Genomic DNA, 14,809 nt, shown 5'->3' with positions numbered 1-14,809 from the left:
GAAGCATTTAATGGAAAGTCTGAGTTTGTTTACAGTGAGGTACATAAATAATTCTTGATAATTTTTCATTTAAACTCAGTTTTAGGGGAAGACAGAATATCACAGAAAATATCACACAGGAGGTGTTAATCACTCAACATTTGGAAAATACTGAAGAACAATACTAACATCACAAAGAGTTTAACTGCTACTAATCTCTACTTTTGTCCTGATACTCTTTTTCGATAGAGACTCAGGAACAATTTCTTGATATAGAAAATTTGAAAAGCATAGAATAGTAAAAAGAAATTTCACAATAAAAATAAGGTTTCATTCAACTATTCAGTGAACAAAGAGGTACATATTTAAGAATAAAAATAGAAAATATAACAAATTTGAAATTACTTCTACTGGTAAAAGGATAGTTTCTTAAAAAAAGAATTCACCGGGGCGCCTGGGTGGCTCAGCCGGTTAAGCGGCTGCCTTCGGCTCAGGTCATGATCCCAGGGTCCTGGGATTGAGTCCTGCCATCAGGCTCCCTGCTGAGCAGGGAGCCTGCTTCTCCCTCTCCCTCTGCCTGCCTCTCTGCCTACTTGTTCTCTCTGTCAAATAAATAAATAAAATCTGTAAAAAAAAAAAAAAAATTCACCACTACTTCCCCCAAAAACCTAATAATCCATGAAGAAGACAACCAAAAAGTCTTTAAAGCTGAAAATATAACAATACAATCATTCCCTTTAAGACTAAAACATTTCATAATTCTGTAGTTTAAGAAAAGTTAAAACAGGGCGCCTGGGTGGCTCAGTCGTTGAGCATCTGCCTTCAGCTCAGGTCGTGATCCCAGGGTCCTGGGATCGAGCCCCACATCGGGCTCCCTGCTCGGCGGGAAGCCTGCTTCTCCCTCTCCCACTCCCCCTGCTTGTGTTCCCTCTCTCGCTGTGTCTCTCTCTGTCAAATGAATAAATAAAATCTTAAAAAAAAAAAAGAAAAATTAAAATAAAGCCTTATAAGCAAAAGGAAAGCTGTTCTGTTTTCTAATGTCCTCAATCCTAACAAGTGGAATTGAAATGTGGCTGGTCTTGTGAGATTCTTTAATATCCAAAGGATACCAAATAGAATAAATTTTTCATCAACTTAAAAATCAAACATAAATTGGTACTTACCATGACTTTCTACATCAGCTTAAAACAATGCAATTACTATGTGTCATAGGCTCATACCAACATTTATTGCCAATATTTGACAGACATATGGTTCTTGCGGGTACATTTATGATTTTATTTTCACGACAGGATGACAATGAGTGTTCTTTAAAATTAATTGCAACATTCTATAGTCTACTATAATACACTTATATATTATACTATAGTATACTATAATATACATTTAAGAGAAGTTGGAGATTTTTATTCTTCAAATACTACATATTATCTTCCTTTCCAAATATATTATCGTTAACATCCTTTAGAATACAATGTAATCAGAGTTTGCCAAAGCAGGAGTTGTATCATTTCTCCTTCCAGACTTTAATATGGTACTCAGCACAAAAGAGAAATTCAGTTCCACAGAGGGCAGTCTACCTGGAGTTTGAAAACCTTCCATTTTTTAAGAAACACCTACTATGTACAAGGCATTGTGATAGATACTGGGGTAAATCCATAAGCAGAAGAGATTCAATTTCTGCCTTCATGGAGTTTTTAGTCCAATGAATGAGACATGAATTTATCAATCAGAGAACTGTATTTCTACAAACTATAATCACCACCATGAGGAAAAGTAGGAGTGCCATCATGTGAACACCTGATCTACTTTGGCTCATGAGAAACGGCTTCCCTGAAGAAGTTATGATTGAGTTGAAATAAGAGTGTTATTAGATAGAGACAACTTGGCAAAAGGGGAAAGAACAGAATATGTGCAAAGACCTTGAAGTAGGAGGAAACATGGTGTATTGAAGGAATTCAACGAAAGCTAGCCAATATAATTCATCAGAATTGTATATGGAGCACGAGTGGTTACATGGATACCAGTTAGGTTACAATCGTTCTCCAGATGAGAGATAGATGGTATCTCATTAGGAGGGAAGTAATGAAGATAAGGGAAAAGAAGGCAGATTCAAGAGATACTTAGGAAAAAATCAGTGTTACAATGAAGCCAGGTAGAGTAGCATTAGTAGAGTTTTAAAGATGACAGATCTTTAAATTTTTCAGTTGTGAGACCAAACAGTAAAAAGCTGGGAATCTGAGCTTATGTGATGCTCTTCAATAAGCCAGATAGCAATTGCAGCCAGGTTTTCTAATAGCAGTAGCATCTTAGGAAGGGTGATTTTAGGAAATGTGCCAGAAGGTCATGACCAAGACTACAGTAAAGTCAACCATGTATTTAAAAAATAATTACATATTATAGGTCCCACTTCTGAATTGTCAGTTAGAAGGACATCAAATGATAAAATTACTGGGATTTTCAAGGTACATGTTTGTAATATCACATTATATCACTTATTTTTTTTCTCTCCTTTGTACTTATATGAAAATAAGATTTCAAGAGTTATATCAGGGAGATCATATTATACCTGATAATATCAGGGGGAAAAAGCCAACCAACATTATATTTGAAAGATGCTACAATGTCAGGGAAACAAATATCACCTTATGACAAACAAGATATCAACATCCAAGATGCATAATAGTACAGCAACTTCCACACAAGTAGCTTTTTGATCAGGAAAATAAGACAGATATCCTCTTAACTCTATTCCTTTCCTTGTTTCAGATGACTAATAAATGGAAAATTTTTACAAGTCTTCTTTCTGCTTTATGTAACCAATATAATAAAATTTCTACTAAATCCAGTAATAGGCCTAAAGTTAACAGATGTCCATAAGGTCTCCTTCAAATGTACTAACAACCCCATTTCCCACATACCCCAGCATCGGAAATTGATCCTTGGCTCCTCTATTCCATGAAGCAGAAGTTTTAAACAAATGGTAAGGAAAAATAATTTCTAGTGTTTGACTTTAACATACTAGTTCTCATCTATAGGCCCCAGTCTAAATCCCACACATGGGTGGACCTTAATATATTCTAAAATCTATTTCTTGCTCTCTCTTTTTCTTTCCTTCTTACTACTTATATTCCTCTGAAAAATTATCTTCCTTAGTCTTGGGTGGTCCAATGTATACATAATTATTTTCCCATGGATACTATAAGAACATGGCATGCCTGTAGTTTTACAGATTTTCTGATGTGCTGTGCTAAAACATACAGTAATTAGCACTGTGGTCCCACACACAATAGTAGAATCCTAACAGGAACACTACCATGAAACAGAAACACCACTTAGTCAAAACCCCAAGCTGAACAAAGTATAAGTCAATAGATGACAAAGATTTACTAAAGACCTGTAACATAACTGGTAAAATCTAGAAATGTGTATCTTATTTATGCATCCATAATCCTTGAATTGTCAGTAACAATGTCACATCTGCAATGATGGAGTGGTATACTGAATAACTAATATTGTAACTGATCTCTAGAACTGTCAATAAATCAATGTCATAGAACTTCAGAGGAAAAAGGGACCTTGGTAAATATGTAGTCCTTCCCTTCATTTTACAGATGAGAAGAGGGACGAAGAAAAAATGTAATAAGATCATTTACGTGATGTCTACAAAATAAGAAAGACTCAGTAAATACTTGTAGCATGACAAAACCCAGGTCTGGTTTCTTATGTGATACTCTTTGCATGTCTCTAAATTAAAAAACAAAAACAAAAAAAACCTTTTTTAATCTACACATGGATTGAAAAACCCATGAATTTGAATTCTTGAAATATAGATCCTAGTTGCTGACACTGAACCAGAGAAACTGTGAAGAACAAAAAAATTCATAATGCTGCATATCATATTACATATTTTCATCCCAAAACTCTCATACCATAAAAAACCCTCTAGACCAACCGACACACAAACATAAATACAGCATATTAAGCTTATAGCTAACTATTTTTATAATTTTAAAAGTTAAGTTTAAAAAACACAGAATGGGGTGCCTGGGTGGCTCAGTCGTTAAGTGTCTGCCTTCAGCTCAGGTCATGATCCCAGGGTCCTGGGATCGAGCCCCGCATTGGGGTCCATGCTCAGCAGGGAACCTGCTTCTCCCTCTCCCTCTGCCTGCCTGTCTGCCTACTTGTGATCTCTCTGTCAAATAAATAAATAAAATCTTTAAAAAAAAAAAAAAAACACAGAATAGTCCTAATGAAGAAGCCAAAAAAGGAAACATACAGCTTTAAAGATTAGTCAAAGGGGGAAGGGTGAATCCTAGTTTTGCCTCAGCAATGTCAAAAATGCAGAGTGGGAAGATCCATACTTTTGAGCTCTAATTACTATCTGTAGGAGCCTCAAATTTCCTGCATCTATTAGTAAGAGCCCCTATTCCTGCTCTCTCCCCAATCTACTTCCCCAAGTGACTACCCAACTACCTGTCTGGAGTTCCCCAAACTCTTCAGGCAACCTTAGTTACCCAGAGATTGCTCTGTGCTTCTCCAAAATAAATGCTTACATTCTCTAGACAAAGCTTTGGGGATCAGAAAAAAAGGTCTCACTTAATTCCTCTTGTCAATGGAAAAAACAGCATCTGTTGATTTAAAGATGGCCTTTTGAAAAGTTCCTATGAGCTGAATCCTTAGAATTCACTGACCCAGCCAGGCACTACCAAAAGTTTTCAAAAAATGGAAGTCAACTGTGTCTGAGTACATCCAGACGAGCATTTTCTAGGGATCTCTTTGGACTGAAAAATAAGCATCTTCTTTCTCTGTTGTTGTTGTTTTTCCTTTAAAAGCTCCCTTACCAACTCAATCTTATCAAGTAAGAGATACAACTTTCATAGCATGGTCTTCCCTTTCACCCTTAAACAACAAATAGACCTTGCCCACTAACTTCCTACTCTAATCAAATATTTTTATTCCTTTAACAGAACCCTTGATTCTGCCTTATATACTGCCTGAGCTATTTCTGGTTTTTAAAAATTCTTCTTGGATTGTCCAAGTTTAAAGCTGGCCCAAGATTACTTTTAGCATGTGGCTGCATGCATGGACACATGCTGTCAAGTCTCAATTTACTGTCCCTCTCAGTCACAGATCTCCCCACTTAATAAACCCAGCAAGAACTCTTTGGTTGTCTTTTGGATTCTACTCCTTCCCTTCCACACAAAGTCGGGTTATGATATCTAGACTTTATTACTTTAAAAGGGCCAAAGCTCCGGGGATGGTGGTAAGGGAACTCATTTGGCTAGTCAGTGTTGCTCCAGACTTGGTATTAGAGAACTGAGGTGAGTAGGGCTTGCACTTTTGCCTGAGTGTGTGCTCCCTCCCTCCAGCTGCCCTTTCTAAACCTCCCAGCTTACTACCTGTTGGCAGTGCTGGTGTTGCTGCTCCCGTTGCTGTGTTTCTGTGCTCGGCTCAATCTCCTTGGGGGCTTTGAATGCTGCAGCCCGGGGCTCGGCATGGAGGGGAACGTGGAGGCATAGCCATGTTCACACTCTAAAGAGACAGCAAAAAAAAAAAAAAAAAAGAGAGAGAGAGAGAGAGAGAGAAACATGATAACAGGAATGTACCCAAATCCATGGATCCACAGATCTAAAGTCCCTGCAGTAAAATGTTGCTGAAAACAGCAGAAGAAAAGGAGGTAATATTTTCCCACTTTTTGCTTGGGAAGATAAAATTCTCCTTACCAGGACATCGATTCTGTAACATTATATACAGACCCAACCCATCACCTGAGAGGGGTACAGATACTTCTTCTAAACCAAGTAATTTCTCCATCCTCTCCAAAATCCTTTTCTCCAAGAATTCTTGACTGAAACACGCTGATTTCTAAGACTAGCCCCCATCCACCTTATTTCACCCGCCTCGAAATCCCCCTTTAACTCTCTCCATTCTAGGTCTCTCCCTAAGCGTTCCATTTTCACGTATTTCAAACCATTCAATCGCCTCATCTCGGAGGACATGTTCCCCCCGACACCTTAATTTCCAGAGTTCCTACTCTTCACTCCCCAGTCTCTTTACCTCTCTTCTAGTCTCGGTCCCTAAATGGGGTCCCGTCTCCTCCCACCTCAGTTTCTCAGAGGTCCCTTCCCCACAGGTGTCCACCCTCCTCCCCACGGGCTCCTCGGCAGGCATTCCCTTCCTCGGCCGCCAGCCTCGCCTCCTCCACCCCTACCTGCGCCGCCGCCTACCCCCTTCCTTCAGTTCTTTCTTCCCTCTTCCCTCCCAAGTCCTCGGGCTGGCGCCCACCCGCAACACACTCCCTCCCTCTGCTCTGGCCCACCTCCCCTCTGCCCCCAGATCCTCGTCCTCCCCGCACACACAGGCCCGCGCGGCCCCTCCCGCACCCCTCCCCTCGCAGGCTCCGGGTGCCCACCATCACCCGCACCCCTCCCCACCCGCTCTCCCCTCCCCACGCGCACCCCTCCTCACACCCCCCCTTACCACGCACCTCTCCTCACACGCACCCCCGCCTCCCTGCATCCCTCCTCACCCACGCACCTGTCGCCAGCGCACCGCTCCTCACACACGCACCCTCCCTCCCCTCACACACCCCTTCCCTCACACACGCGCTCCTCACTCACACTCCTCATGCACGCACCTCTTTACACACGCACCCCTCACGCACGAGCCCTGCCTCCCCTGCTCACGCACGTACCCCGCTCCTCACACCCGCACCCTCCCTCCCCTCACACATCGCACCGCATTCCCCGCGCGGAGGAGTGCGCGGGCTTGGGTGTTGGCGGAGGCGGGGGCGCCCAGCCGTTACCTCGGTCTCGGCGCTCCAAAAACTCGGCCGCCTCAAGCAGGCGCTGCACGTTGATCATCCGCACCCTCTCCATGGGCACCGCTGGTGGCGACCGGGGCCGCTCCGCGCTCCCTTCCCCGGCCGACAGGAGGCGCCGCAGGCGGCTACAGGCCGGCGCCGCCCCGGGACATGTGCGGCGGGCGGGCGGGCCAGCCCGGCCGCGGCTCGGCGCGCTCTCCGCCGCCCCTTGCCGCCCCCGCCGCGCCCGCCGCGCCCGCCGCGCCCGCCGCCGCCGGCAAGCCCGCGCGCGGTTTGTTTACCTCCCCGCGCAAGCACGGGGGAGGGGCGGGCGCAGCACCGAGACCCGCCCCGTCCCGCCCCTTCCTCTGCCTCCTGGGAAATGTAGTCCCGCCCCCTCCCACTGTACACCGGGAGTGGTAGTACACATACCACCTCAGTGCGCCTGCGCTTTGCCGAATTCCGCAATGGCAGCTGGGAAATGTAGTCCCGTTCGACTTCGGTCTTTAGGGTATAAAGACTAAGAAGTTATCTGGGCTTTACTTCTGGGAAGGAAGAATTTGAGCCAGTTATCGGGAAGCTCTTTTCTCAGCGACTTCCGGCGGGTGCCCAGGACCTGGAGCATTCATTATCTGAAGTGCCATGTTCTAGTCCTCTATCTACTACCACTTTTTCATGTAACTTCCATGCCTCAGTTTCCCCATCGCAAAACGTACTGTTCGGCTGGCGCACACACAAGCATTTGAAAAGCCAAGATCACTGTTCAGAAACAGGGGATGATCCCATCCGTACCACAGAAAGTTTCCATGAGGCCCTTCTTCCACCTTGGTTTCCACATAGAGGTAGTTCTGTATTTCGTGCGTTTTTTTAAAAAAAACTTATTTTGCTCCAGCCCCTCGCTAGTGACTTTAGAGGCTAGAAATCCTCTCTGGTGTTGCCAGTGAAGGACATAATTCAGTGGATAAGTGATTTGGGGCTGAAGTCTCAAAGGGTTCACTTTAAATCCTGACTCTGCTAGTTACACTACCTGTCTGGACTCTTCAGACCTCATTTTCCTCATGTATAAAATAGATACAGTTACTCCATTTATCCAAACATTGAGGGCCTGCCATGTGCCAGGCACTGTACTAGACATAATGTGTACAGTAATGAGAGAAACAGACATGGACTCTACTCTCAAGGAGTCTATAGTCAGTAGGGCTTATTGTGAAGATTAAACGAAAAAATTCCAGCACTTAGTACATGCCCCTCAGTTAATGGAAGCTATGATGATTGTTTCCTCTCTTGCTCTCCTCCATAGAGAGGGAACTGAAAGCAGGGGCTAAAGAGAGCAGGGACCACATTAAAGAATTGCCAATGGCTGCCCTCTCTTCCGTTCTCATTCCAAGTCCTCCATCTAACAAGCCCTCAAAGTCTAGACCAGAGTTTCTCAACCTCTGCATTACTGACATTTCGGGCAAATAATTCAGGAGGGGAGGGGGCAGACTTGTGCTTTGGTGTGTGTGGGGGGGGGGCAGACTTGTGCTTTGTGGGATGTTCAGCAGCATTCCTGGCCTCTACCCACTAGATGCCAGTAGCACACTACCAACCAAAAAGGTCTCCAAACATTGCCAAATGTCCGCTGGGGCACAAAAATCACTCCCAGTTGAGAACCATTGGTCTAGGGAGAGGAAGGGCAAGAGGGTCATAACTGTTGAATGCTCTAGGAGCAAGCTGGGAATTGTATAAACAGCCATAACTTTTTCCCACCCTGATTATTTTAACCTGCTGGTGGACATCCAAAATAACAGGAAGCTCTTGGTGAGGGGAGAATTTCCCCTTCCCTGTGGTCATTCCAGTGGCTACTGCAGAAAATATCATCTCAGAATGAAAATCTTACTCTCAAAAATGTCATGAGATTCATGCTGCATTTTAATGCTCTCTCTCTCTCTCTTCCTCTTCTTTTTTTTTTTTCAAAGTGAACAAGATTTCCAATGAGGTCAAAAGCTGCAAAATTATGCCAGCCCTTTTAAATATTACACTTGGCACCACATTTAAGAACCAAATAGATGTTCCATCAAATGCAGGGAGACCCAAAATGAGAGGTGTTCCCACGCTGTTCACAGGAGAGTTTATTTCTCTTGTAAAGACTTTGAAATAGGGACTTGACTTTTTCTGTTGTCACTTCAGATCTGGGCTTTCCCATTAGGTATTGGTAAGTAACAACCACTCTCGACAAGGGACATGTTGGGTAAAGGGAAGAATGGAATTATTTAAAAGAAAATAGCTATTCACTAAGATCTGTTAGTTAAGGGCAGAAATTATTAGGTTCAAAGTTAGTTTCTACCACTTGTAGACGCCTTGCTTTAGATCCCAAATTGCTAAAGGGTTACTGCAGGAATTTAAAAGAGGTAAATTCATGACAAATAAAAGTCTCCCCAATGGGAGATAAACCATGTGACATGCAATAAAAAAAATGTACCAACTGAAAATACACAGGGGTTTAGATCCATAGATCATAAGTCCTAGCAGTTATTAAGAGAAAGCAGGATGCTCGGTGCATGTGCCTGACCTTTCACAGTTGACCTCCAGATGAATTAACCAGCCCTTCTTTTACAGTCATGGCCAAGAGGGAGAGGAGGAAATGGAAAGTAGGGCAAGAGTCACCAAAAAGGCCACCTGCATATGTTGAAGAATAGCAGAGTTGATGGTGATGGAGGGCAGTAGGCAGTGTTAAGGGCAGATTTATGTACAGCAATAGTCAGTCTTTTCTAATAGCAACTGAAGGTGCCATTTCCTTTTCCCTGCTCTGGCTGACTCCTAGAGTTCTTGCTTTGACATTGGTCACAAAGGCCTCTCGTAGCACAAAGCTTGGGGCTCTAGCCTCAGGAAAGGAATGTGCTTCACAAACCATCCCTCAGCACCAGTCCCAGGCTGGAGGAACCTAGAAGCAGCTGTGGCCTTTCTTTTGCTCAAATGAATCAAGTTTGCCCTATAAATGCAGATGGGGAAACTGAGAAGAAGCAAGGCTTCCAAAGTCTTCCGACCAAAGAAACTGGAATCTTACCCGCAGTCTCCGGTTCTGTCCTCTCCCTAAAGTATCTCTCTCAGGGGAGCCTCATTTGAAGATGGTAAAAAGTCCTCCTGAATGCCCCAGGCCTCTAACTAAGACAGCCCAGATGGGGACGAGCTGCCCTCTGGAGCAAGCAGGCAAAGCTCTCCATTCTTAGGGGTCCTTTCTGTCACAGTTTACTCGATGCAAATTTCCAAACGACTTATTGCAGATTCATGAACAATGGAGGAGACTGGTCTGTATTACATCTTTTCTGCAGACAGGAGAGATGGAGAGAGGGGAAGGGACCCTGAGGTTAAGTTACAAGGCCAAAGTCACTGTATTGGTAATACCTGGTGCTTAAGAGAACTTCCCTGAAAGTGCAAAACGCTTGCTGTACAGGGGCACTGTTTTCTGCCATTATCTTTAAGGATGGGGGTTTTCAAGTAATGAAGGCTGAAGATGAAGGAAGGGTGAGTCCTGAGCTCCTAAATGAGAACCTTCACAGTTATACGTCTTTCCATCCTCCACCCCAAAATGACAAGGGCAGCTTCCTTCCCACCTCTGCCCTCAGGGCCCCCAAAACGTGAAGAGCAGCAGAAAACCTTTCCTCCTGCCCAGTGAGTCAGCCTTGCCTAACTTCATGCGTAAGCTCTCCTCAAGTCAGCGGCAGCTCAGAGCTGCGGGTCTGCGTGCAGCCGAGATAAATTTGGGTCTAGAAAGGATGACGTAATGCTAAACCCGAGAGGTAGCTGCCGCCTCCCCAGGCTCCAGTCGCCAGGGCTGCGGGCTGACATCCCCAACACACGGAAAAGCACCGAGCACCCAGGTGCCCGAGCTGGGGGAGACAGAGAGAGAAAGGGCGAGGAGGCGGGAGGAAACGGCAGGGGGAGGCAGTGTTCGTCTGAGATCGCTGAATCTGAAGTTTGTTGTTTTTTAACTTCAGTTTTCTGGTGAGATCAGGCCACTGGCAGAGGCTCAAACAGCTGCACTTGACTTCCATCCTGGCCTATCTCTTCTCCCTTAGAAAAGGGCTTCTTACAATTTTATTAAATGGCCCTTATTACAGCAGCCTATTCCGGGGATTATAATGGATGTGTTAATTTCTCGAATGTCCTGTCGCTTCTTTTTTGCATTAACTTGGATCCAAGAAGAAATCTGCATTGCAGGACTCAGTTAACATGCACATCTAAGACATTTGCTGCCCATGGAGCATCCATTCCACTTGGGGGTACAACTGAGAAGGTGTTCTGGATTTTGGAAAAGGACTTTGCTAGGGACATGCCAAGTTAATGCCCCCCCCCCCGGCCCCCCACCAAATAACATTTCATGGTTAATCTCATAGAAGTTTATATCATTAAGCTTATTCCTCAATCCAGTCTCCCATTTTCCATTTTTCAGATGAGAAAACTGAGAGCCAGAGAGGTATGGTAACTGACCGAAAGGCCACACAGCTGCTATCTATCAAACTCCCGAAGCAAGGATTAGAATTCAGGCCCACAGACTCTCATCCTGTGCTCTCTACCCATTTCCATAATTCTTCTTCTGGTTGATTGGTGTTCTTATAAATAAATAAACAAACAAACAAATAAATAAATTAGAAAAACTGATTTTTTAAATTCGTGGAGTCCCAATCCTTTAAATATCAGGTTACATTCCAAAGGGATCCAAAGACTGCTTTTGTTTTCTGTTTAAGGTTCATTCTTCTCTAAGGAAAGGGTGGCCTTGGAATCAACTCCCTTGCTGGTGATGACAAGCCGGGGGCCTAACCTCATTACACCAGTTTAATGAAAAGACTACCACAGGTAAATAATCTTTATTGTATGGAAATGGTTTCCTTCATCAGGAATGCCTCCTGAATACTTTTTTCAAATGACATTTCATCATTTGTTGCTCTAGTCCCTTATTATTCTCCTTTAATTTGTGGTTATAATCATTTATACTGGTAGATTTCTTGACTTTCAGCCATCCCTGGCATATAGCCCACTCAGCCATGGTATGTTATTCTTTTGAAACATCGCTCATTTCATGAATTAATATTTTCCTCTGAATGTTTGCATCTATATTCAAAAGCAAGAATATACTCTGTATATCTTTTGTTGCATGTATCAGGTTTTGGATGCAATGATCTGTTCTTTCAAAGGTAGATGCAACTTGATTTTAAAACCTTAAAAAAAAAAAAAAAAGATTGCCAGAGGCCTTCCCTGCTGCTAAGAGGATGCCCCACATTCTTGCCACAGCCCTGGGTAACCCTCCCTCCCCTGCCAGGAGCCTGGCTAGAGCTGCCCTGCCCCCACCCACTGGCATCAACCCTCCCTTCCAGACAGCAGAAACTTGTGGAGGTCACTCTTAGGCTCAGCCAGGCCCTGTACACTATTAAGCCACACACCCAGCCTGCTGCCTTGGGGCTGAGTTCTCCACCTCAGGTGCACCATTTAGAATAAAGACACCAGGCCCTTCCTTGGCTCCTCAAGGACAAGCCTGATCTCTCCATCTCTTCCAGCCCCGGCATTCTGATTCTAGGATTCTGGGATTCCCCAGAGAGCTTAGAACAATATGCCTCCATTTGTGTACTAGGTTCCACATAATGAGAGCCAACTATGTACACGGTGCTCATCATACAGTCAATTCATGGACTCCTCAGCACACCTCTGAGATTCCCTGGTTCACACATGAGGCCCAGAAAGGTTAAGAGATTTGCCCAGTGTCACATAGGTAAATGACCAGATTCAAACTTAGATTTTCTAATTCTGGGACCCCACAGCATACATCAAGGTATGTTTAATCAGATCAGCCAAACAAAACTGGTTAGAGCAATGGTCTCAACCAGGGGTAATGCCATCCCCTGAGAGGCTTTGGAAATAAGTAGGAGTGTCTTTCTTGAGTGTCACAATGACTGGGGGGTTCTGCTGTCATTTAGTGAGTAGGAACCAAGAATGTTACATCCTGCAGTATTCTGGACTAATCTGCACAAGAAGAACTGTCTCACCGGTAGCTCCCTTGTTGAGAAACAATAGGTCAGAATGTTAAAGAGAGAAAACTCATCATTCATTCAACAGATATTCCTTAAGCATCTTGAGCACTAAGCTAGATGCTGAAGATAGAAAAATGAATGAAAGTACTTAATGAACCTGGGGCTCAGGGTGCTTGTAGTCTAGCCTGACACACTGAGGACGAGCAAGCAAAATCAGAGTAAATTGTGATAGGTGGCATAAAGGATAAATAATAAATGCGGGGTGGCTTCGGGTGGATAGGAGGACCAGGGCAATCACAGGCGCTGTCCAGGCCGGCCTCTCAAACTTTAATGAGCACACAAATCCACCTGGAAATTGTGATAAAATACAGATTCAGATTCAGCAGGTCTGGGGCGGGGCCTGAGAGTCCCCTTTCTGACAAGCTCCCAGCAGATGCCAAGGCTGCCCATCTTAGGACCACACTCACTCTCAACAGTAAGGCTGAGATAGGAAAGAAAGGATCGAAAGGTTTGAAACAAGTACGTGACATGAACCCAGTTATATTTAAGATCACTCTCGTTTCCTCGATCTCCACTGAGGAGGAGAAGAGGATGGACCTACGCCGCTTGACCAGAACCAGCTGGCCCACACCATCACGGTGGCAGCCAGGGTCTACAGCTCATCTCTGCAGCTCACACGTGCTTCTCCCCTCTGGCTTCTCTGGCAGAAGCCATTGGCTCCAAGCAGGGCCAGACCAGCTGCCCCACAATCTCGAACGCCTTCAGGAAACCTAGCACAGCCTGGTAGGGTGTGGATTCACAGCCCTGACATCCTAGTGTGCAGAGCCACAGGAGCCCTACTGGTTGGGTGAGTTCCCCAGGGGCTGCTGGGCAACGTAGGACTGACTGCACATGCAGGGAGCAACACCCTAGACCAGTGTCCTTCAGAAAAAGGGCCCTCATCTGACGTTAGTGTCAATAGCCAAAGAGCCCTGGAAGCTTTGGGCTGCCTTCTCTCTGCCCTAGGATGAGTGGGAAGTGAAGGAAGTCACTCCAGGGAGGCATCCCCCAGGGGACCCTCAGCTTGGACTTCAAACATTCCAGATTCCAGCCCTTTCCTCTTGCCCCTGAGGCCTAACTTCTCATAAGAAGAAAGAAAAACCTAGGTTTGAGTTTCAGCTCCACTCTACGTTAGCATGTGGCCTTGGGGAACTTAGCCTTGCTAAGGCTAAGGCTTTCCTCATTTACGAATGAGGATAATTCTAGCACCCTCCGATTGTGTGGTTGTGAGGATTTAATACAGAGCACTTAGCATTGTGCTGGTACATAGTAACTGCTCAGTAAAGGGGGCCATTATTGCTATGCCTTTGGAAAACAGAGACAACATTGCACTTGTCAGCAGTCCCCTTGGGGACAGCTTATCAGACTCCTAGGAGACAGGCAAGAATTATTTATTGGTCTCTATTTGTCTATCATTTGTACTGGAATATGAGCTGGAACTGGAGACCATACCGCCTGCACTTTGAAAGCACCAAGCACAGGGCTTGGCTCCTGGCAGGTTTTAGACATTATCTGTTGAATTGAGCTAAATTTTACAGCTGGTGAAAAGAATTAAAGAAAGTTGTATGCAAGGCATTCAGAGTCTTAGGAGTCAAGAAAGATGGCATGGGAGGTCAGGTGTGGTAGAGGAAGAGGGAGATTAACACAGGGATGCCATAAGGCAGTTCTGGGCCCCTGCAGAAAGAAAAACAGAGGACGCCCAAGCTCCCACCTGCCACCTATGGCCACAAGCACAGCAGCCCTGGGCATGCCCTCCATTTTAATACAACAGTATTAAATGCAACTGCTGTATTTAATACAACAGTATTAAAATTGTCCCAAATCATCTTTATTCAAGTATTATTGCTAATGGCCATAAAGACACAAGAGTAAAGTATCTCAAATAGTAGGCAATCCAAATCCCTTTTTATTGGCTTTAGTTTGAATTTCCCAATCTCCCCCAGGACACTATGTTTATCTTTCTAATTTTGCTGTGTTTAAA

The 14,809-nt window shown here is 44.5% G+C and overlaps 1 protein-coding gene across 4 annotated transcripts in view; it reads right to left on the bottom strand.

Moving 5' to 3' along the window:
• MXI1 (MAX interactor 1, dimerization protein) overlaps positions 1-14,809 on the bottom strand; it is an 81,927-nt gene that overhangs the window by 57,887 nt on the left and 9,231 nt on the right. For 3 of the 4 annotated variants that reach the window (XM_027591501.2, XM_027591490.1, XM_027591485.1), the window contains exon 2: positions 5,382-5,514. In XM_027591501.2, coding sequence (XP_027447302.1) covers positions 5,382-5,514 — 133 coding nt within the window. Of the gene's footprint in view, positions 1-5,381; positions 5,515-6,787; positions 7,034-14,809 lie in introns of those variants that run through there. The other variant, XM_027591509.2, reaches the window with a different exon arrangement.

The sequence above is a fragment of the Zalophus californianus genome, chromosome 15, assembly GCF_009762305.2.
Source record: "Zalophus californianus isolate mZalCal1 chromosome 15, mZalCal1.pri.v2, whole genome shotgun sequence".
NCBI classification, from domain to species: domain Eukaryota; kingdom Metazoa; phylum Chordata; class Mammalia; order Carnivora; family Otariidae; genus Zalophus; species Zalophus californianus.
Note: the sequence above shows the minus strand (reverse complement) of the source record. Positions and strands in the feature narration are given on the sequence as shown.